The 24334-nt window shown below is 35.6% G+C and overlaps 1 protein-coding gene across 2 annotated transcripts; it reads left to right on the top strand.

Annotated features, from left to right (window-relative positions):
* The first annotated feature begins 1870 nt into the window (after positions 1 to 1870).
* On the top strand, positions 1871 to 23663 carry LOC106976801 (protein LEG1 homolog). 2 transcript variants are annotated; one of them, XM_053222261.1, is made up of 6 exons: positions 1871 to 2205; positions 6456 to 6542; positions 7749 to 7933; positions 8871 to 8971; positions 10628 to 10866; positions 23448 to 23663. In XM_053222261.1, the coding sequence occupies exons 1-6, from the start codon at positions 1905 to 1907 to the stop codon at positions 23531 to 23533; spliced, it is 999 nt and encodes a 332-aa protein (XP_053078236.1). In that variant the 5' UTR covers positions 1871 to 1904; the 3' UTR covers positions 23534 to 23663. The 2 variants fall into 2 exon arrangements, with proteins under 2 accessions (XP_053078236.1, XP_026912754.1); XM_027056953.2 differs by lacking the exon at positions 23448 to 23663 and adding an exon at positions 14116 to 14458.
* The last annotated feature ends 671 nt before the right edge of the window (positions 23664 to 24334 follow it).

Here is a 24334-nt window from a genome sequence, read left to right on the forward strand (position 1 = left end):
CTCCTCATATGTTTCAGGTGACATCTAGGAAGCTCCTGAGAGGGTTGTGAACCAACAACATCTCAAAGACAGGCATCTTTGTACTTTGTTCACCACGGCAGGCCAGGGCTAATACAGCACCTACAATAAAAGTTACTGCTCAATAAACGCCTTTCAACTTAGGTGTGTGGCTTAGGAATGGTTTTCTAATAAAAAAAGTTTCTTATAAACTGATCTGTTATCAGTTCAATTCAGGATATCAAGGGATCCAACTGCTCTTCCGGCACACTGTGTCGCTTCCTACCTGAGAGTTAGGGAAGCAGAAAGTGGCAGGTTGGTTAGACTAGAGGTGATGGCTGGAGCTGCTGGAGAAGATTTTTTTCCTCGTTGGTGCTTCATTTGTGTCTTTCTCAGTGTCTAGAAAGTGCTCTGGCTCAGATGCTCTTTATTTCTACTCCCTCACATGGTACAGTGGTTTCTACTGTAGAGTCATGGCTTTACCACCTCTACTCAGCATCCCTTTTTCATATGGGACTGAGAAAGTTGGTGATTTGGGTCTCTGTATCCAAGAGAGCTTTGAAGAGTTCAATCTCTCCCTGCCTTTGGAGTTCTTCAGCATATGTAGGGCCTTCCATTCTATTAGGGATAGGGAGACTTTGGCCTCACCTCTAATCCTTGGAGCAGCTGAGTTCAGGGCAAAGAGGAAGCCTGCGATTGGTGGCATGCAAAGAATGTGTCTCCAAACCAGTAAGAAGACAAGGTGGAGCAGAATAACACACGTATAGTTTTCAGCTCACTTAAAGCGCCCCATCAGCTTTTTGAGCTACTTAACCTGTTTCCTTATCTGGAAAGAAAGTGTAACCAAAACAAAAACAACAGCAATAGCAACAAACTTAGCACACAGGTCTGTGCAACCAGAAGTGCAGCAGAGTTTCTACATTTTGGGTCGCCTTTGGCCAGTGAACGATAAGAGCAAATGCTTAATTCCATCCCTCAAAGCCAGGGGCTCTTTCATAAGAGTGTTCCTCCTTAGTCCCAAGAAAACATTAAGCACCCACACCCTTAGTGGAAGCAAACTGATAGTCTCTCCTTGTATTCACTTTCCTCCTTTCTTTTTTTTTTTTTCTCCCTCTTTTTCTTTAACTCTGTAACCACAAAGCAACTGCCTGCACACAAGTTTTTGGCTCAGATCCTGGTAGCATGGAATTTGTGTTGATATGTCTGACATACAAGTCTGGACTTGCACTTGAACTAAAATTTCAAAGAAATCTGGTAAAGTCCCAAGTATCACTAAAATGTCTTACAAATTCTATCTAAAATTGTTTACTTAACTGTTTATTTATGTGGCTGAAATCCCACTAACTAGAGATAAAATTGGATAAACAGCCGTTCTTTAAAATTGAAATAACTCTAGAGGCGCTTAGGTGGCTCAATCAGTTGAGCAGCTGACTTGATTTCGTGTCAGGTTATGATCCCAGAGTCATGGGATAGAGCTCTGCATTGGGCTCCACAGTGAGCACGAAGCCTGCTTAAGTTTCTTTTTCTCTTTTGCCCCTCTCCCCCACCCACACACTCTCTAAAAAATAAAAATTAAAAAAAAAAAATCAAGTAACTCTGGGAAAGACATACAATTTATTATTATAATTAATATGAGAGACAGACAGAAGATAGAGACAAAAATAAATTTAGGATGAACCCAGTCTTACTAAAAATTCTAGAGACTGATACATAATCAACAATTTTGAGATGATTAACAAGGGAGGTAGCCTACTATTTTGGTAAGGCATTTGTTTACCTCCACCTTCTCATTACCAAGAAAGGCAGTGGAAGGCGTTGATTAGATGAGGTGCAGAAAAACAATGTAGCTTCCTCCTCCATTTCCCAACAAAGGTCCTGTCATAATCTCAATCGCTGGGCTAAACACCATGGCTTTCGGTCTTTCCTGGCCCTATCTAATCGTTGGTTGTATTTTTGCTTCTTTAGCAAGAGCATCCAATATCTCAGATGTATATCCCCCTCTGTGGAAAGAGAGTCCTGGTCAGTTCAGTGACTATAAGATAGAAAATGGAAAGTATATCATTAACTTCTGGCATTATCCTGAGAGATTGGGGACGTACAAAATCCTACTGAACAAGACAGCCAAATATTTTGCAAAATTTTCACCAGAAAATGAACAAAATATTTTATGGGGATTGCCTGTACATCATGGATGGCAATATCAGACAGGTAAGAGTGTCTCTTTTTCATTACAATGACTACATTACAATGACCTTTGATTTAAGTGTGAATTAATTAGGAAGTAGTACCTTGTACATTTAGCACCATCTTTGTGAAAATTGATTTTTTCTCTTTCCTTTCTATTCCTTTTCCAGCCATTTGCGTTCTTGCCCAATCTCTATCAAGTATTTATGGAATGTCCCCTACATGCCTGGTTTTTGCTAGCCAGAAATGTCCAAAAGAATTGTGTACAATGATGAAATGTTTCTATTTGCACTGTTCTCTATGAGAGCAGCAGCTCTTATATTCTTACATGAAGCTACTAAGCACTTGAAATGTCTAATGCTTCTGAAGGACTGAATTCTTGATTTTGTTTAATTTTAATTAATTTAACTTGAAGAGCTACAAGTGGCTAGTGATTACCACACTCACCGAAGCACAGCATATTAGGCTTAGTTCAGTCAATATCAATAACTATTAATTGATGTGCTACTGGGACCAAGCCTAGTTCTAAGCACTGAAGAGTACATCCAACAACAAAACAGCTAAGGTGATATGCATTAACTACACATGGGTGTATAGGATTAATTTGCATTTTCTATAATTCTAAATATGATTAGACTATAGTCATAGAGATTGGAGTGACAAAAGAGAAAAAACAAAACCTCTGTAGGAAAACCTGAAAATAGCATCTCTACTGAGGAATAAACGTAGATATTTGTTTTGGAACAAAAATATCATAAGCCCCAAGCCATCTTGTTCAATGGGAAGAGACCTTCACTATCAACTTCTAGAAAACACTATTGGAAGAAAGGAATCAGTGAGAAAATGGGTGGCATTATAGAAAAGACAGAGAAAGAGACTGCAACGTCTGATCTGTGATGACAGTCTGAATTGGCATCACATCCAAGTTCGTTGGGAGAATCTCCTGACATCCAGTATAATTCCCATTCTTGGGCTGCCCTTGGCATGGAAAAGAAGAATATACGAACTCCTGAGACATGGTTCTGGAGAAGCAAAAACATAAGATCCTCTGTAAACAATAATCAACTCCCCCAAGGGGTGCACACACTTACTCCTACAAAAATTTTCAGCTCTGGGCCCAGTAATGAACAAACAGTAAAGTAAAATATTGGATAAGGTATTTTCAAAATATCATTTTCATTCATGAATACAATACATGGGATTCTACTGTTTTTTAAGGGCTGATTTATGTATTTAATTGAGTTGAACTCTATGATACGACTAAAGAAAACCAAAACAGAATTACCAATTATGAAATAGCCCATAAAAATATTTCACCCACAGTATGCTAAGTCGCAAAGACATGATAAGGACTGTAAGTACAAGGTAGCTCAGGAAAGACAGTGACAACCATGGGCTGAGAATATCATGGGAAGAAATTAGGACCAAAGAGCTTGATGGAGGCATTGCGAGAATATAACTGCTGGTATACTAATTACAAAGATGGCATTGATAGCAGGTTTCACTGGAAGAAGACTACCACATAGGCAGAAGAACTGGAATGTGAAAGAGTAGTGGGTGGTTTATTTGAGAAGATGAACCAAGGTTAGTTAAAGAGATGTCTTTAAGTCAGACTGGGGAATTTTAATTGGGCTCTTAAGCAATATGGATTAGTTTAGTAACAAGAGCCTAATGCTTACAAAATACTTGAATACGTTAAATGTTTGCTTCTAGATTGCTTAGCACATGTTTTTTTTAAATATAGTTTTATTAATATGTCATAAACATAGAATAAACAGCATATGTAAGATGTATTTTTTGGTAAGTTTGGTATAGGTATATAGCTTTGAGCCCATCACCACAGATAATGACCATATGTATCATTCCAAAAATGTTCTTTTCCCTTTTGTATTCTCATCTTCAGGAACTTCTCTTTACCCAGTCTCTCCCAGCCTTCCCCATTCCTCCAACTACTCATCCCCCCACTCCCAAACTTCACCAGTAACCACTGATGTGCTTTCCATCATTACAGATTAGATAGAATTATCTAGAATTTTCATATAGACAGTTGGGTGCTCTTTTTTTGGTCTGGTTTATTTCAATTGTCATGATTATTTTGAAATTCATCTGTCTAGTTTCATATGTCAGCATTCATTAATTTTTATTGGTTAGCTGAAATTTTAATCAGAATAATGTTTGAACTGGGGAGAGAATACTGGAAGTCTGAGGGAGGATAAAGAAGTGACGAAGCGACACTTAAATGAAAAAAGGGAAGACTGGCACATATACGAGAAATTGACAGTAGATATCATTGCCTTCCCTTGAAGGAGTTACAACATGGTTAAGAAGGAGAGTTAGAAATGATCCAACCATAGAGCAAGAAAGAGTTGAATCGTAAGATGTTAGATAAAAGTGAATGTCGTGAGCTGGAATCATCTGGGAATAGAGTAAGATTTGAAGTGAATCTTGAAAAAAAGGTAAAATGTTGATGGGCTCTTAAAATAGTAATCCAGGGACAAAGAACTAGAAAGAGTAAAAGGGCAAGAATTAGTGGAATTAGTTTTGTATAAATGAGAAAAATAGAGAAAGAGGAAAATGTTGAGAGTATAGGAGATATATAATGTATGCTACAGAAATAAATCTAGTTGGAAAATACAGTTTGCTATATTTTCCAAAATTTTGAATTTGAATAGTAATAAATATAACAAATTTTGTTCTGGAAGAAGTGGGTATGATGAAAAACAATGTTTGGTCAAGATTATGGAGGATGATGTATTTCTTGCCATGGAAAGGCAAGAAAAAAATTTCTTCAGAAGATAAAACATCTGGAAGCAGGCACAGCTTGGCTGTAAAGAAAGTACTGAAGATGTCCAAAAGAGTCCTGAAACTCCCCTGACAAAGAACAGAAGATTCATGATGCAATCTTCCTTGACAATCAAGATTAGGGGTTCAGTCTCAGGTATGCTCTCAGGTATCCCAGTTGGAAGTGACTTGGAATCACCAATAAAGCAGTTTTGTGGAGATTTGGCAAAAATGGAACTGGGGCACAGTTTTGTATATAGAGTAGATGACAAAGAAGTCAGCAACATAAGGAAATCCTCACATTAGCTTCATGGGCAACCATCCTCAGAGACTGAGTGGTCTTAAAAGGACAGAGAGTCTTGGAAGCAGATTTAAAATAACTCCCAACTGAGACAAAACCTAAGAACCAGGAGAGGTATGTTTCACATACTTGAATATTATTCTAGTTCAAAAGAAGATTAACAATTTTGGTAAATTTCCATGAATGAGCAGAACCACTCAAACCTTTCCTTTTGCCCACTGAAAGTTCATCTGGTCAAGAAGAACTAGAGAAAAGAGAAAGTTAGCAGGAGTAAAGAGAATAAGCCAGTGTGAAACTGGTTGAAACAGGGACAGAGACGGGCATTGAGTCAGAGACAGCTTCAGGGATATGCAAGTATATGCAGAAGGTAAAAAATATCAAGTGTGAAAAAAACCAGAAAGGCATGTTTTGAAAGTCGGAGGTAAGAGAGGATGACAAAAAGATAAAAATAGAATAATTGCTAATATTTACAGAAACACATATTCTCTGAGCTGAGCACTTTTTTAAAGTTTATTTATTTTGAGGGAGAGCACAGCAAGTCAGGGGCAGAGGGAGAAAGAGAGAGAGGGAATCCCAAGCAGGCTCTGCACTGTCAGTACAGAGCCCGACCCGGGGCTTGAACTCATGACTGTGACATCACAATCTGAGCCGAAATCTAGAGTCAGACGCTCAACAGACTGAGCCACCCAGATGCCCCTGAGTGAGCACTTTTTAAGTCCTTCATTTAAAAACCCCAGACTTCTAGGAGGTAATTATTGTTATTCTAATATATACACGAGAAAATTGAGGCTTGCAGAAGTTACTTACCTAGGGTCAAATAGTCGGTAAGCAATGAAAAAGGATTTGGTTTTAAGCAAATGAGTCCAGATCTTGCTTACTATACAGGAATATTCACTCCCTAATATCGAAGATGCAGAGTAGTTAGTAAATGGAAAAAACACAGACTACAGAAGTCAAAAAAAAAAAAATAAGGCCTGTGAGAGAAAGTAGATCATTGTAGGGATGTTAAGGAAAAGGAAAAAACATGCATGGGAGATAGGAAGCAGAAAGTCATGAAGTGAAGGAAAGACAATGTGATAGGAAAGCTGACACAATTCTTTATTCCTGTAAACATGGTGTGTCTAGTTAGCGTTTGTCTCTACAGCTAGGAAGGGGTCCTGGTAAAACCAACTCTGGATTTTGTCTCTTTTAGGCAGATTAGCTGATCCCACGGAAAGTACGGACTGTGGCCGTAAATCTGGGGATCATCTGTGCATCTCTGTGGACAGTTGGTGGGCTGGTGAGTTCAGTGTGACTGTCAAACCTCAAATAGATGACCTTTCCATAAAAAATCAGTTCAACTTAAGATCCCAATCAGAGAAGCAAAACCAAACCCAGAATCACTACTTTTATAAAACGAAACAAAACAAAGTCTGTTTGGCTCAAATGTGGATGTCTTGAAATGGGTTTTGAGATAGATATATTTTTAATTTACTGATTAATTTATTTAATTATAAAAATATCAGGGAGACCAGAAACCTCAAAGTTTGATTGAAACATATAAGGCGGGAGCAAAATTTGTGTTATATTATGAAATAAAACCTTGTTAACAAGGGAAATATCTAGATAGATATTATTGTATTTTAAAGCTATGTCAGATTTTCAGCTTTAGAGCAAAAACTTAGAAAAGTATAGAATTCTGTTACTAATTTTTAAATTTTTCACTTACTGTACCTTGGAATTTAATTAGTATTTTAAATTCCGGTGCAATTATTATCCATGATTTAAAATAATAAATGAATGGGGCACCTGGGTGGCTCAGTCAGTTAAGCGTCCGACTTCAGCTCAGGTCATGATCTCACGGTTTGTGAGTTCGAGCCCCATGTCGAGCTCTGTGCTGACAACTCAGAGACTGGAGCCTGCTTCAGATTCTGTGTCTCCCTCTCTCTCTGCTCCTCCCCCACTCTCTCTTTCTGTGTGTGTGTGCGTGTGTGTGTGTGTAAAATAAAATAATAAAATAAAATAATAAATGTACAACATAAATCTATTTTGCTTTATGAGAGCAGGGTTTTTAAGAGAAGCATATTCAAGTTGTATATAACACTAAGGAAAATTTCTTTTTTTTTTTTTGATGTTTACTTATTTATTTTGAGAGAGAGAGAGAGAGAGAGAGAGAGAGAGAATGATCAGGGGAGGGGCAGAGAAAGAGAGATAATCCAAAGCAGGTTCCCTGCTATCAGCACTGAGTCCTACGTGGGGCCTGAACTCATGAACTGTGAGATCATGACCTGAGCCAAAATGAAGAGTTGGATGCTTAAATCACTGAGTCACCCAGGTGTCCCAACATTAAGGGAAATTTCTGATAATATTCCCAAAGTTCCCAAAATTACTGCTTAAGTTTTACCACATTTCTAGATCTGTGGGTTTACTTTTATGAGAGACTTCTTTACTTCAAAAACAACCACTTTTATATATTAACCATATTAATAAATGTTTGTTTATACAGATCTTAATTATTATCTCTCTGCAATGCCCTTCCTTGCTGCAGTTGATTCTGGTATAATGGGGATACCATCAGACAAAGTCACCTTTCTGCCACCGCCCAAGGATCAGATGAATTTTTGTTACAATGTTTCTAGCTGTCATTCATCCTTTCCAGAAGCAATGAAAAAGTGGAATGAATTTTACCAGGTTTTGTGTGTGTGTTTGTGTGCGTGTGTGTGTGCTTTAATTAATACTTTTCAAGGCTAGCCAGATAATTTTTGAATAGCACTTCATGTAGATTTTTTATGCATTGCACAATGCAATCCTAAGGCATAAAGTTCCTAATGTGAAAATATTATGGTGACAGCAATATCAGTATGAGTGGATTGCTGCATGACATCATACCTCAATAGCATCCTCACTGCCAATACGGTATCAAGACTGCCCTATCTACTCTTTTCATACTAAAGTTATATACACACAGGTGAACCCAGAGAAATTATGGCTTAACAGTGCATGAAGTGTCCTAATTTCTTAGGACAACTGAGAATTTGTCTCATAATTTCAGGACAACTGAGCAATAACTGATATACAAATGCAATTGTGGGATAGGTTGTGGTGAATTTGATCAGCTTATTTCAACTCTCTTGATAAGCAAATCACATATGACTTGATTAAAATGAGCATTTGACACTCAGAAGCAAATATTGATGTCCAAAGCAAAGTGTCATGGGTGAAAGAGTAAATGACTAAAGATTGGGTTTCCCTTTAGAGAACTTCTTCATTATATTGCATAAGATTAGCTTTGACACTTTGTGGACAGTTTGTTGCATGCCAAGAAAAAAACAAATGTACAAAATACTAAAGATCTGGTTCCGAACAGTGTAAAATCCTGAACATTTCTGAAACACATGGTTTATTCTTTCGTATGATTTCAGTATCACTAGTAATTAAAATAACTGATATTGAGCTCTTCAGGAAGTGTTAAGCATTAAATCTTTCTTTCATACCTTAACTCTTAGAAAAAAATGTTCTCCCCTTATTTAGAATGTTGAAAAATTATATTTGTAAATAGAACTGATTTTCAAGAAGAGAGATTGTCATAATTTCCCACATATCAATAACTTGTTTTTTTCCTGGATAGCACGTGAAGTCACATTCTAGTACCTTTGATGACCTGTTGGAGTACTTATGGGCTGCACATGTCTCATCTTTGGAGATTGCTCGTAAAAACTTTCACAATAGGTAAGAGTGGATCTAGAGTTATTTTGTTTCAATATGGTAATTATCTTTCCACCTTACACTGTCTTTTTCACTGAAGTCTTTGAAGAGCAGAGTTCAGAAACGGGTAGATTTTTAGGCATTTAAGTGAGTTGAGTCATCAGTATAGGAGGGTTATGCAGGTGAGACAGCTGTCATTTGTCATTAGAGAAATGTTTATGCAGGGAGTCCATTCCTTGTTGATTGACTTTTAGAAATGAAGAGATGTCACTTATTGGATACTTGCAAAACCTGTTCACTGAAGGGAGTGTTTGTTGATGGATTGAAGTCAGTCTAAAAATGGTTTGGTGTCTACTTGTTACTATGTCTACAGATCATTTGTCTTTTTCAGGACCCACAAACATTTCTGGGAGCCCACAACGATTAATAGAACTGAGAGCATACCCAGGCAAGAACTGAGAGAACCCTAATATCTTGCCTCTGGCTACCTTGAGGCCCTGACCAAATAGGAAGTAAAGCCTTAGCATTGAAGATACACCCCAACACATGCACAGGGCTCCTCAGCAAAGAGTGGAAGATTTATTGGTTCAAGGAACTTAAGGGAACCTTTAACTAATCAGTAGCTGACCATGATGCTTATGAGCAGGGACCTCAGTGATGACTCACTACAAAGAATACAGAATGAACAACAGAATCTGTCCATGCAAAACAGTAAACAACAATGACAAGAAAACCAAACAACAAAAAACCCTGGTGAGGGTGGGAATCTGATTTTTAGAGTGTCTACTTTATAGTGTGTGAACTGTCCAGTGTTTAAAAAAAAGAGAGACAGATGTGCAAACAATCAGGAAAAGTATTGCATGCATGCCCCCCTCCCCTTACACAGAGATAATCAGTCAATAAGAATTGTTCCTCTGGGGTCTCAGAGGACAAAATGTACAAATTTCCAGTTATACATAGTTCATGGGGATGTAATAATATACAGCATAGTCATTATAGTTAATACGTTGCTTATTTGAAAGTTGCTAAGGAGTGGATCTTAATAGTTTTCACCACAAGAAAAAAAATTTGTAACTTTGCATGGTAACAAATGTTAACTAGATTTCCTGTGGTGATCATTTCACAATGTACACATATATCAAGTCATTACATTGTATACCTGAAAAACAGAAAGAAGTGTTGGCTTTCTAGGATCATCAGAAAAAAAAAAAAAAATACCAAGCTCCTTAAAAAGCAAAAAAAAAAAAAAAACAAAAAAAAAACAAAAAACCTGTTACTTCATTTTTAGTCGTTACCTGAAATGAACATTGTGTTAAGAGATGTCTAAATTCAGCAGAAATTTTGCTAATTTTCTTTTATTTTTATCTTTATATTTTAAAATAATGAGACTTGGTCACATATCAGAATTTATGTAAGTAATGTAAATGCTTCACGAAAAGGGAAACACATGTGATTAAAAACACATATGTTCTGAGATGGTAATATTCAAATTAAAAATTTTAATAACATCTTTTCAAGTGTTCAAGTGTAAGAGCTAACATCAACATCAAGTTTCTTTACTCTATATTCTAAAAAGTTCAAAAATGTCATTTTGAACACGTTATCTGTTTTGAAAATTGAGTTGGCAAAATTCTGGGTAGAGTAACTGTAAATGTATACTTTCCCCCACTTCTCTGTTAGATTAAAATACTATTCTAAACAAGAAGCTGATTTTGAAAGAAGCTGGGCTTTATTTGTGGATTATTTAGCTCCACCACTCTTTCCTACAACCTTAATTAGAACATATGAATTCCAGAAGGAGCTGCCAAAACGCATGCTTATGAATGAGGATAGAGCCCCCTTCATCCGTGACTTTAGTGGCTTTCAGAACACAGTCCTGTTTGCTCTAAGTGTTCTCCACAAAGTACATAAGTACACAGGTAAGAGACACAGAGACCTTTTTATTTGTAAGTTCTATCCATTGTGTTGATTTCATAGGTAATGAAAGACGATCGAATCATAAATTACAACAGACTGTCTAAAGAAGGAAATGTTGACTTTTTAAGATATGTTTTAAAGTTTTAACAATAATCCTTGTGGGTTTGTGAGTGGCTTCATTTAGTGAGTGCATATTACTTAACTTACTTACTTAGTAAGGCCCTTAGTTATTTAACACCTCTTCTCCTCTGGGGCCCTTCAACAAAGCAGATCAATATCACCACATGTTACTTTGGCAAGGAGACAATGGAAATCCCTATTTCTTTCTTGGACAAATTTTGCTATTTAATTTTATTTTGTTTTTAAACAAAAAAGATAATAAACATAATAATGACACTTGTTATAACTAAAAAAACCCTGAAATAAATTGTGTTATATGGACTTTCCCCATCCAATACTATGATTATAGACATCAAGGAAAAAATTTGACCCTCCCTCCCAAATTCTGGTTTTGAAAGAGGTATATTTCTCCAAAATTTCAAAATCTTAGGTTTACTAAGTAGAAAACACAGATGAAATTACATAAATTTGTAAATGTGAAAATTACTATGTCATTCAGTTTCCCAAATACTATTTATCCTTGTTCTACTGAGGGGAAAAAAATGTGTGTGTGTGTGCATGTGCATGTGTTTAATTCATATTCCCTAAAGAAGAATTCAGAAATAAGATATGATTCAAAATAAAAATGAATGCATTGTATTTTAAAAGTAAAACTTCTTTATGTATTACCAAGGGTAACATTGCTGTTTTAATAAATAAACCTTCAGATTGTAATGGCAAAACTCGAAGGATTCTATTTCTGTCTCACATGATGATTTAAGATACTCAATTGGTAAGAGGCTTTCTTCCATGGTAATTAAGAGATCTAGGATCTTTCCATCTTTGGCTCCATCAACATTCACTGCTTCATCACTGTATCCTCCCTATAAAGCAATTCAAAGGAATTAAGGGCTTAAGGGAGCTCCTCTTCGAAAAGCCTACTAGAAGTGACAAACTTAACTATATCTCACATACCTTTGGTAAGAATAGTCATACAGCTCAACTAGATGAGGGGTAGAAGGGACTTGGGAAAATTAACTCTTGTCTGAACCCCACTGTTAGAAGAATCATAAAATGTATTGATTACCACACTGTCAGATATGGAAAGTACAATCTAGTCTTAGATGATATGAACAAACTCTATTGGCCTAGTATACAGAGGGACTGAATAGATAGAATTGATTACATTTAAAGATTGTATACAACAGATGTTTAGATTTTTGTAAGTTCCAGTTGTATTAAAATTAGCTTGGATTTGTTAAGGAATTTTGAATTTACTCTATAGGCTACAATAAAAAGAAAAAAAAAGACAAATTGGAATGTAGTTAAACTAGCTATCATGTTTCCTGTATACTAATTGCATGCATCCACTCATACTCAGAATTCAAAAATTGTGCTTAAAGCCTTGGCAGATATTTTTAACTAATTTGAGTTATAGAAAAAAATAGGATACCATTACTAAATACTTTTCTCCATTTCTTAATAATATTTCATTTTTATGGCTATAATTTCTTTTATACTTATTTTAAAAATATATTCAATATATGCCTCTTATTAAAAATTAAAACACTACAGAAAGTTATTAAATACACATAAAACTTACCTTCTATCCATCCTCTTTCCTTAATTCCTTACCTTAATTCCTTGTCTGATATATATTTTTTAACTTTTGGTCCTATTCCTACAAAAAATATTTGTATGAACTAGTGACTATAAATAAATAAATAAATAAATAAATAAATAAATAAAAAGTAACAGATGGAACTGGAGTGTGTTATGCTAAGTGAAATAAGTCATACAGAGAAAGACAGATACCATACATTTTCACCCTTATGTGGATCCTGAGAAATTTAACAGAAGATCATGGGGGGAGGGGAAGGAAAAAAAAAAAAAGATTAGAGAGGGAGGGAGCCAAAACATAAGAGACTCTTAAAAACTGAGGACAAACTGAGGGTTGATGAGGGGTGGGGGAGGGTGGGTGATGGGTATTGAGGAGGGCACCTGTTGGGATGAGCACTGGGTGTTGTATGGAAACCAATTTGACAATAAATTTCATATATTGAAAAAATAAATAAATTCCAGTTAGTTAACATACAGTGTTGTATTAGTGTCATGTGTAAAATGTAGTGATTCAATACCTCCATGCAACACCTGGTGCTCATTATGACAGGTGCACTCCTTAGTCCTCATCACCTATTTCACCCATCCCCCCACCCACCTCCCCTTTGGTAATCATCAGTTTGTTCTCTACAGTTAAGAGTCTGTTTCTTCATAAGAGACTCCTAAAAACTGAGAATGAACTGAGGGTTGATGGGGGGTGGGAGGGAGGGGAGGGTGGGTGATGGGTATTGAGGAGGGCACCTGTTGGGATGAGCACTGGGTGTTGTATAGAAACCAATTTGACAATAAATTTCGTATTTAAAAAATAAATAAATAAAAATAAAATAAAAATAAATAAATAAATAAATAAGTCAATAATTTGACTAAAAACTGTGCTGTTTGCTTAAAAGAGGTTATATGTATGGCACAGTTCTGTCCTATTAATTTCTCACTAGCCATATACACTTGAGAAATTAGCAAGTCAGCAAATATTGACATATTATTCTGTAAGTAATATATAACTTTTCATTGAATGGATTTATATTCTTTTTAGTTTTAGGTAATGTAAAAGCAGCATTGAGTGTGTACTATTATTAGCTTAATTTGTTGGGATAGTGACAGATTAAATCACTAGAAATGAATTCATGGATCAGGTATTGCCAAGTGGCAATTAAAAAGTATAGTATAGATTACATTCTTGTCAAAACAAAAACAGAAACAACACAAATTGTTTTTTAGAGTTCATGTTTCTGCATAGGCACTGAAAATGAATATTAGCAAACTTTCTTATTTTCAAGAGTCTGATTTTTTTATGGATTTTCATTTCTTTAATCGTTGCTGTATCCATTGTTCTCTTTAGTTACTTGTGTATCTTAGATGTTTGAATATGAGGGCATAACATAATTTTAAAAAGCAAAATATTGTTTTATTAAAAAATGCATATGAAAACATGCTACTTTCATACTAATTGAATTTTGTTTTAGATAATTTCAACATTTGGGATTAAAATTAAATTTTACCTAAAACTCCTAAATATCTTTACTATTTTCTAGGTACATTATCTTTTGTTTTATGGAAAACTTTAATGAAGTCAACAGTTGCAAGGAAACTGTTTCTAGAGATTTTGGAATTCATCCTTCATTCTTTCAATTAAATGCTTCTGGAAATGTGTATAAAATAAAAATCCACGATGATAATTTCTCGAGGAACAGTATTCTCAAGATTAGTCCTTGCATGTTTGCATAATTTTGTCATTGTCTATATCTTAAAGTTTGAGTTAATATATTGCCATTAATTTGCTTAATTTAAATTAGTATCAATAATGAAAATGTTTCCTTTTATTGTAGATTCAGTTGAATAACTGACAAATGCTGATAAATTAATAAAGTTCATAAAACCTGATTAGAATTTTGGATTTTATTCAATCCAAATTAATTTTATGGAATTTGGAGGAATATATTTTTATGATCAATAGTCAAGAGGCAGAAGATTTACAATAAAATTTGGATGATGACTATGGATTTCTAAAACATTTAAAAATGAACTGTTAGTTTAGGATGTATCATTTGATCCATCGTGTCTCTGGAGTTCTCTGAAAGTTAGAAAAATTATGTTCTAAACATTTCTTTCTTTCTTTCTTTCTTTCTTTCTTTCTTTCTTTCTTTCTTTCTTTCTTTTTAGCTCATACTTATTATGGAGTACATCAGGGTCACAGGGGGCAAAATTTCTTTCCTTTAAGAAGAGACAATGTGCACTGACAGGAAGGCAGTCCTCCCTCCTGCTTGCCCCCTTGGTAACTTTCCTTCCATAGCTTGTATGATGTTTGCTGACAGGTTTTACAGAGGCTCCCAACCACAGTTTTCCAAACTATTTGGAAAAAAAAATGAATAAATTGAGCCAAAAGGTAGATAGTATGGTAAAATAACACAGGCACTGATATCAGAAAGATCTGAGTTTACATCTAAGCTCTGCCATTTTCTAACCAATGTCAGCTGGTCAATCGTAAAGAATTTATCAAATTCCCCTGTACCTCAATATACTTACTGAAAAAATGAAAATGATGGGGAAAAATGGAAATAATTGAAGAGTACACAGATTTGGGTTATAAAAATTGGCTGGTTTAATGAACAAAAGGCAATGAGTATCCAGTATAATACCTATAACCCAGTAACTATGGTATAGAATACAGATTTGATAAACAAATTACCAATAAGACTAGTTTCTTCTGGAGGCTCCAGGAGAGAATTAGTTATCTTGTCTTTTGCACCTTCTAGAAGCTGCCCTCATTCTTCCGCTCATGGACTCTTCCTTCATCTTCAAAGCCGGTAGTGCAGTATCTTCAAAAATCTCTTTGATTCTGAACTTTCTGCCTCTCTTTTTTAATTTATAAGGACCATGATGATTTTAATCAGCTCTCCCAAATTATCCAGGATAACCCCCCATCTCAAGACACTAATTTAATAACATCTGCAAAATCCCTTCTGCCATCTAAATTAACATATTCATGTGTCCAGGGATTCACATGTGGACATCTTTTGGGGGCCATTATGTCTGATAACACATTATTCATGATATTATCACTGTACTGTATGCATTCAAGAACATATATATAACAAAATGACCCATTAATAGTTACAGAGCAATAAACACAATAAATTTCTAAGTATATCATTACAAAATAATATACGTGTTTTCTACTGATGGCTATAATACAGCAGGAATTAATCTATTCTATGTCAGAAATGGTGGCTGCCAGTATCTTAATTAGTAATAGTATTACTGATTAAAAATTAGAGTAATTTAATTTCATGGAGTGAAATTTCCAAAACAAATTACATGAAAAAGGAAAAAGATTTACTTGAAGAGTACATGAATACTGCATGGAAACAGTGAGATGCAAGAACAAATGGTTTTCATTGGCTATTAGAACAAGAGCCAAAAAGTCATCAGAAACCCAATAAAGTAGTCTTTACATATCTAGCTTTATGAACACTCATTTCCTTTTCTCTCCATGCATTATATTTCTTCTTCTCTTGCTATACACAGACTGCTTCCCTTTCTCCCTCTGTACATGACTTATCATTTCTGCCTAAAGCTCTAGAGTCTACATCAGTTTACAAGTTATGGCTGTGAGCCCATCTTCTTGTCAACTTACAAATTCCCTGGAGATAGATTTTGTTTGGTGCAATGTACTCTCTGTATTGGTTTCCCTGGTAGTTATGCACAGTGGCTCCAATGAGCTGTGAACAAAGACTAATACAGTCACAGAGTAAAAATAACAGGCAATAATGGTCCATTTTATGCAGAGAGTGAGTGGGCGGTTTTTGCAAAGGAACATACACACTCAACAATTACGTACAAACTCTTCACAGATGCTCACCTACACCTGAGATTCAGATCAAATCATGGAAAACTTACAGGAGATATATAGATATATACAGGATATATTTAGAAGATATACCTATACTGGGGCACCTGGGTGGCTCAGTCCGTTAAGCATCCCACTTTGGCTCAGGTCATGATCTCACAGTTCATAGGTTCAAGCCCCGCGTCAGGCTCTGTGCTGACAGCTCAGAGCCTGCAACCTGCTTCAGATTCTGTGTCTCCTTCTCTCTCTGCCCTTCCCCCGCTTGCTCTCTCTCTCTCTCTCAAAAATAAATAAACACCTAAAAAAAAAGAAAATTTAGGAGATATATCTATATGTATATATCTTCTTTAAAAATGTATGAAAGATGAACAAAAATGCATATTTTTTATGTTCTCTTATTTGCACTATTGCTGTAAGAAAATCAAACTTTTAAGCAGAAAATTTTAGAGACTAGCGTTTTTGCCATGTTAATTTCGTCATTATTTTTATCTTATGTCTATACCTTATGTAATTGGGTCTTGATTTTTCTTTTTTTCTTTTTTTATAATTTTTAAATTTTATTTTTAAGTAGGCTCCACACCCAACGTGGGGCTTGAACTCATGGTCCTGAAATCATGAGTCACATGTTCAACTGGCTGAGCCAGCCAGGAGCTCCCCTGGGTCTTGATTTTTCTATCCAAACAACTACTGTCTTTAACTTTTAAGATTAGGCCATTGATTACTGTACATCAGTTAGTTAATTTTAAGTGTTTAGATTATCCACAGCTAAAAAGTATGTCCCTTTGTTATCATATCTGTCTCTTTTTGCTTTTTTTTTGGCAGTGAGCATTTTTTATGATTTCATTTTATCTCTAGTATTTGCTTGTTATTATTCATGCCACTTTAGAAATACAATTTTTAAAAATAAAAATTGGTTGTGTTTGGGATGATGGCACACAACTGTAATTAGTCTGTCATCAGAAATTGTGTTACTTCAGTGTAGTGCTAGAATATTCTCATTTTGTCCTTTTCTTTGAGCTGTCATAAATTTTACTTATACATATGGGATGAACAGACTGCCATAATTTTTCTTCAAATGTCAATTGTCTTTTAGAGAAACTACTAATCAGTACATACATTTTATATTTTTTATCATATCAAGCAGCTTTTTTTTTTAAGTTTCTCTCTCGTATTAAATTCCTTCAGCCTGAAGAACTTCTTTCAACCTCTTCAGATGATGGATTCCATTTTGGCGGTAGTGGCGATAATGGAAATGGAGCAGTAGTCATGTTAACTTTCATTTGTTTCACTGAACATGTCTTTATTTCTCAGTCCATTTTTTTGGTGTATAGATTTCACGTTAAGAGTCTAGTGACTTGTGTAGTTTCTGAAAGGATGTCTGTTGGAATCCTTACATTTATTCTTCTGTATGTGATTTGCCTCTTTTTCCCTGGCATCCTTTAATATATTCTATCTTTGGGTTCCTTCGGTGCAAGTAAGATGCGTCCAGGCGTGTTCTGGGGATGTATTAATTCTGCTCAGTGTTCTCCAAGATTTTTTTTAGCTCTAGGGGAACATCTTGATATCTTTCATTATTTTTGAAAAAATTTCCACCAATATCTCTTCAAATATCACCATACCATTTTCTCTCCTTCCTCCTTCTGAGATTCCAAGTATACCGATGTTAGATAGTTTTATCACAAAACTCCTTTATTCTCTGCTCTGGTTTTCTTCTCTTTTTCTCTTCAGTTTCATTTTGATTGATCTCTGTTGACTCATCTTTGAGTTTACTAATTTTTCCTTGGCTATATGGATTCTGCTGATGAGCCCTTTAAGGGAATTTTCACCCTTATTACCATGTAATTTTTAAAAATTTCTAATATTTCCCTTTGTATAGTTGTATTCTCTCTGCTGAAATTGCCTATTTGTTCAAGCAACTGTCTATCTTTTCCCTAAAACATTTAATATCTTAATTATAGCTAATTTAAATTCCCTGCTAGTTAGTTTCAACATCTGAGTCACATATGACTGGTTCTGCTGCTTCCTGTGCCTCTTACTTTTTTAAAAAATGTTTTTTTAATGTTTACTTATTTTTGAGAGAGAGAGAGACAGAGACAGAGAGTGAGTGGGGAAGGCGCAGAGAGAGAGGGAGACAGAATCTGAAGCAGGTTGCAGGCTCCAAGCTGTCAGCACAGAACCCAAGGTGGGTCTTGAACTCAGGAACCACAAGATCACGACCTGAGCGGAAGTCGGACATTTAACCGACTGAACCACCCAGGCGCCCCAGTGTGCTTCTTTCTTTTTTGTGCGACTTAATATTTTTGGTTGAAAGCCTAACCCATGTGTAGGACCATAGAAACTAGAGTGAAGAGTGTTTATGCTCAGAAGCAAGGAGGGAGAAGGTGATCAAATCTAGTCAAGGTTTGAGCTGGTTTGTTTTGTTGTTGCTATCATGACTCTCAGTGTATCACTTTTGCAGTTAGGGTGTAAACAGAACTGCTGGAGAAGTCTTCTCCATGATTCTCTTCTACCCTCAGCTTTAGAATTTTTTCTGTGTCAACCTGTGCCACAACGAGGGTCTCTCTATGCTTTTCCTCTTCCTCCAGGGTTAGAAGTTTGTTATTATTTGATGTATTTTAGCCTCAAATAGGTAGATAGGGTCATTCTCCATTGTCCTGGTTCATGCTGGGTCTCAATCAGGCCCTGCATCGCTGGGTCTCCAAGCTAACTCTTTATCAGCGACTGTATGCCCTGCTGAAGGTAAGGATTTCAGTGATCGAAATTCAAGTTGATTCTCTGCATCTCCAGTGGGGTTAGGATTTTTTTTTTTCTGTACCCTTATCCCAGCTGCAATAAGGCAATTGGTCTTGCAGGTTTTCTACTGGTAGATTTAAGGATTTAAGGATTTTGTACCATTGAGTAGAGATGGGGGGAAAGCTCTGAGTGGAGCATCGTTTCCTCTAGGCACACACCAAGGAGTCTTTTTCAGTTCCTGCTCTGTCCTCAAACTCTAGGAAATACCCAGGAAGACCCATGGAGAAGAACATTCTATTGAGTAAGAAGTGCCTTTAAATCTGAGACTCCCATGGATCCTATTCTTTTATGCTAGCCCATACTCAGCAGTATTCTTTCCCAAGATCCCTGTTGGTTTTGTAGGACCTGCACTACAGTTTAACTTGTATCTCTGTCCAGTTCTACTTCCCTCTCTTGCCCCTTCCAAATTGTTGATCTCTACAAATATGTTGTACCCCAAACTCCATCTCAGTATATAACTCCAGAAGACACAACTCAAAATATTTTTAGAACTTAACAATGTTAAATTATATTTTTAAAGTGGAAAATTTCCATTTTTCAATATGGTTGAATAAAAACATCTTAGCCCACTCTATTCCTTAGCAAAACAGGATTCATCTAAGAATGTTTTTTAACGGAAAATTTTCTGATTTTTCTGACACTAGGATCTACTTAAAATCACATCACTTACTATAAGAAAAAAATCTGACAAAAGGAGTGAAATAAACAAGGGAGAGAAAAAGTAACCAAGGAAGAAGACAAAATGATAAGTCTTTCTTGTATCAGTGGAACCATTATTAATTGGCAGTTACAGAGAAATTCCTGGACCCTCCCTGATACCACAATCTGTCAGGGAGGGAAGGACTAAGGAAGTAAACACAGCCATGCAATCTTACCAAATGTTACAGAATTTAAGAGACAATGTTTCAATAGATCAGGAATTTAATAGATTGAAATAAATGCTTACTGAATGGTACACTGTTGTTCTAATTATGATGTGTTTGGGAGGGAAAGGAATAAATAATATATTATCCCTTACCTGGAATGATTTATGATTTAATGAAGAAAAAAGGTTAGATACAAGATAGTTTGTCTTTTTAATATATTTTATGCATCAAAAAGTTTATTTCATTTATTACACACAAAAATTAGTTCAATCAAAAAATACTTATTTTCACTTGCTATATGAGAGGCATTGTCCTTGGTAGGAGTTATATAGTAACAGAATAGAAATCTGTGACCCCATGGAGATTGTATTCTCAGTAGTGAATTGAATAATAAGCAAGCCTCACAGTCTTAGTAAATATTAGTACAAAGAAAAAAAATAATAACTTAGAGAAAAGTAATAAGGAGTGCTAAAATACATTAAGCATACTAAATTTAAGAAAGTTCATCAGTGAGGTCTTGCTAAGGAGGAGGTATTTCAACAAAGATATGAAGGAGAAAGCAAATGAGCCTTGAGGATATCTAGGGTAAGACTATCCCAGGCACAGAAGAAAAGCAAGCACAAAAATTGGAAGCTGGGAGCAGTCTTGTACACTTTTGGAAGAGCAGAAAAAAACCATTAAACAAGATGAAAAAAAGTAGGAGGTAGAATTAGAGCAATAATGCATTTGGGAGGCCATGGGTTAGGACTTGGGTATAAGGGCCATTTATGTTGCTTCTTGTAGTTCATTGTAAAGAGTATTTTTTTAACTTACAATCGAATGGAGAACAAAAAGAAGAATTTTGAGCAGGTGAGTGACCAAACTAGCTTCTCTAGTTGAAACTAAACTATAGAAGTAATGGGAAAATAATAAGGATGCTATTGTGATCATCCAGAAGAAATATGCTATTATCTTGGACCATAACAGCAAGGGTAATAAGTGATCGTATTCTGGATATACTTTGAATATAGTGCCAACATGATTTGTTAATATATTGAGTGTGAAGTATAAAGGGAAGAAAGATGTTATAAATGATTCCAAGCTCCTCTTTCCCTTCCCTTCCCCTTTTTTTCCTTAAACAATTCAGTGCAAAATCAATTAGGGAAACAAAGCAAGATGGGAACTGGGTGTAGGAAAAGGAGAGTCATTGACTCAGCATGAAGATCAAGAACCTAAAAAAAGTGAAGAAGGTATACCCACAAAGAGGAGGCTCGGTGTAGGAAAAGAGTCTAAACCCGGCTAGAGAGGCATTTCCAGAGAGGAGAGGCCCTGTCACAGTTCAAGTAGTATGAGGAGGGAATTCATTAATAAAGGCTATGTAGAATGGGATATTGGAGCCCGTATAGGGTGAAGAGGGCATCCATACAGAGGACAAAGGTGTGGCATAGATGACAGATTGACTTATGAAAGAAAAATTAATTAAGTAAACACATATTTAAGGCTAATGGAAACAAAGTTTTTACACTATTAGAGAGGAAATTACAAATGTGAAAAGTATAACTAAAATAACCCTTATGCTGTTGGGTTAGAATTGAAGATATTGGGATGAACTCATGGTTTCAATATACATAGATTAGATGAGATAGATGAGATGTCTTGTGAGTAGAGACATTCCCCAAATGATGAACACATCTACCATTCAGATCTTGACTTCAAAATATCATTTTTCAATAAATGGAACAGGATGCCTTAGAGAAATTGCTGATTATAGTAGCCAGGCAGGTAAAGGAAAAGATAAGCTTGGAATAATTTATTATGCCAGAAAACAATGAAGTATTCAAAAATAAATGGAAATATTCCCAAAAGGGGCTTCCACTGGCCAATACTAAGACAATGGAATGTTAAAATAAATAATACAGTATTAAAACCCATTGATAAAATAACAAAGCAAGAATATATAGAGCTATAAATAAACATTGAGTACATTTAAACAGGATATTTACATGCATTCAAAGGACCTTCCAAATATATATGTATAAAATATATGCGTGTAAAGAATGTATATATATGTATACATATAGTTATATATGCACATATAATATGTAAGTGCAATTTATAGTATATACAATATATACATATATAACATATAAACATAAATAAATGAAAGAAATGTAACAAATATAAGTAACAAACATGAAACATAAGCAACAACAAATAATAAAATAAAATATTAATATGCATATACATACATAATAAATACAAAGAAAAAGAGTGTGATTTCATCAGAGAAACCTGGTAGACACAACTTTAAACAAATGAACAAAATCCATCATCAATAATGAGACAAATTAAAATTGTGTTCTATCTTACCTGATGCACGGAAAGAACACAGTATCAAATTAGGTGATATTTCTACCACAGAGGCATAACTTAAATTTAATTATGAATAAACATCAGACAACCCAAGTCATGGAACATTCTACCAAATAGCGGGCCTATAGTTTAGTGAAATAATTATGGCAATGAACAAAAAGCAGTGAATTTAAGTGGGAGAAAAAGTGAATCAGAGGAACTGTCATGGGCACGGGAAAGTGACATTTCATAGACATTCCTCTAGAGAAGTAGAAAGTGTTGGGCTACTCTCAGTGAGGGAGAAATTGGCAGATTAGAGCTTGCTTAGGAAAGATGATGCTGCTGTGTATGGGGGGGGGGTGGTGGAGGCTCTGATTTACTGACAATTTTTTACAATTGAGTTTGGAAACATAGTCCTTTATTGCAGTGATGTAGAGAAGGATGAATGTACACAGTTTTGTATAGTTACACAAAACTCACAAACTCCTTGCAGCTGTGACTGCATTCTTTGAAATGCTGAATATAACCAATGGGTTTAAGTAAATTTTGCAGTTAAAAAAAAAAGGTAAAACCATATGAGTATGGCCCTTAGGCCTAATCCCATGTACTTTGTTTCCTATGAACTGATCTGTTATCAGTTCAATTCAGCACATCAAGGGATCCAATACCCTTCCAAGAGACTGTGTTACCTCATACTTGGGAGTCTGGGAAGCAGGAAGTGGCAAGGGGGTGACTATTCCCTTCAACTCTCTGTCCTTTACAGAATCTCTTCCTTATATCCAAGAATTATTTCATGTATATATGTATACATAAGTATTTATTACATTATATATAATATATATTATATATTTATTATATATAATACATAACATAAATAAATGTGTATTTCATTATTCCATTTATGTATTTATATATAAATATATATTCTGTATTATATAAGATATAATAAATATGTATATATATTTAATGTATATATAATGTAAATAATTGTCTATTTCATTATTCCATGTATTCCTGTTTTTGACAGGAAATGAGATGCCTCTGGATCAGATTACTGATTACTTCTACAACAGCTTGGTGCCAGCTCCTCATGCCCCAGTTGCCATGGGGTGATCTAATGGGGGCCAGGTGTTCCCTTTGGCATACAGTGAGGTTGCACCACAGCAAAGGAATGGTGAAATAATAAGACTTGGAACTGATACAGAGGAGCTGGCATATCAGCCCATTCTCTATGCTCACATATGCAACAGAGAGAAAGAGAAACCCCACCTTTGCACTGAAGGGAAGGTCAGAGGATGAGGTGAAAGAAAGTAAAATTTTTGTACAATATATTCAAATTATGTGCTTATTAGAGATTAATTTTTTACAGTAATCCTTTGTTCAACATCTCAAAGATAAGCGTCTTTTCTACTTTGCTCACCATGGCAGACCACTGCTGATGCAGCATCAAAAATGAGGTTACTGCTCAATAAATAGCTGCCAAATAAAGTCTGAGGCCTAGGAACAGTTTTCAAACTGAGTTCCCTGTCAGCTCGCTGTGTTTATAATAAACTCACAACACATGCATGTAGAGAAGGGCTGGGCCTGCATGAGCCCACAGCCTGCATATTGCTAAGTATGGCCTATGATTCAGGTCACAGTGCAGGGGTTCTGAATCAATGATTCCTGAGCCTTACTCCTGAATCCCTGTGGCCTCTATTCTGAATGCAACCACCACTGCTCGGACCAGTTCACATGCACCCTGACTGGCTTTGTGCATGTGCAACCTGCAGGCTAATTTTAGTTACACTTTGTATCTTGTACCTAGTGCCCTGGGTTTCTGTGCCTCCGTTGCAACCTGGAACATCTGGAAGAACCTGTTTGGTACTCAGACTTGTGTAACCAGAATGGCAGGAGTTATTACCTGTTGGACCA

Source organism: Acinonyx jubatus, chromosome B2 (assembly GCF_027475565.1).
Source record: "Acinonyx jubatus isolate Ajub_Pintada_27869175 chromosome B2, VMU_Ajub_asm_v1.0, whole genome shotgun sequence".
Classification (NCBI taxonomy): Eukaryota; Metazoa; Chordata; class Mammalia; order Carnivora; family Felidae; genus Acinonyx; species Acinonyx jubatus.

Bases quoted from the DNA above. Each gene is read 5' to 3' on its own strand.
- LOC106976801 (XM_027056953.2), top strand. From the start codon at position 1,905: ATGGCTTTCGGTCTTTCCTGGCCCTATCTAATCGTTGGTTGTATTTTT. The intron at 6,543-7,748 runs GTGAGTTCAGTG...TTGTTTATACAG, and splicing joins TGTGGACAGTTGGTGGGCTG to ATCTTAATTATTATCTCTCT. The intron at 7,934-8,870 runs GTTTTGTGTGTG...TTTCCTGGATAG, and splicing joins AGTGGAATGAATTTTACCAG to CACGTGAAGTCACATTCTAG.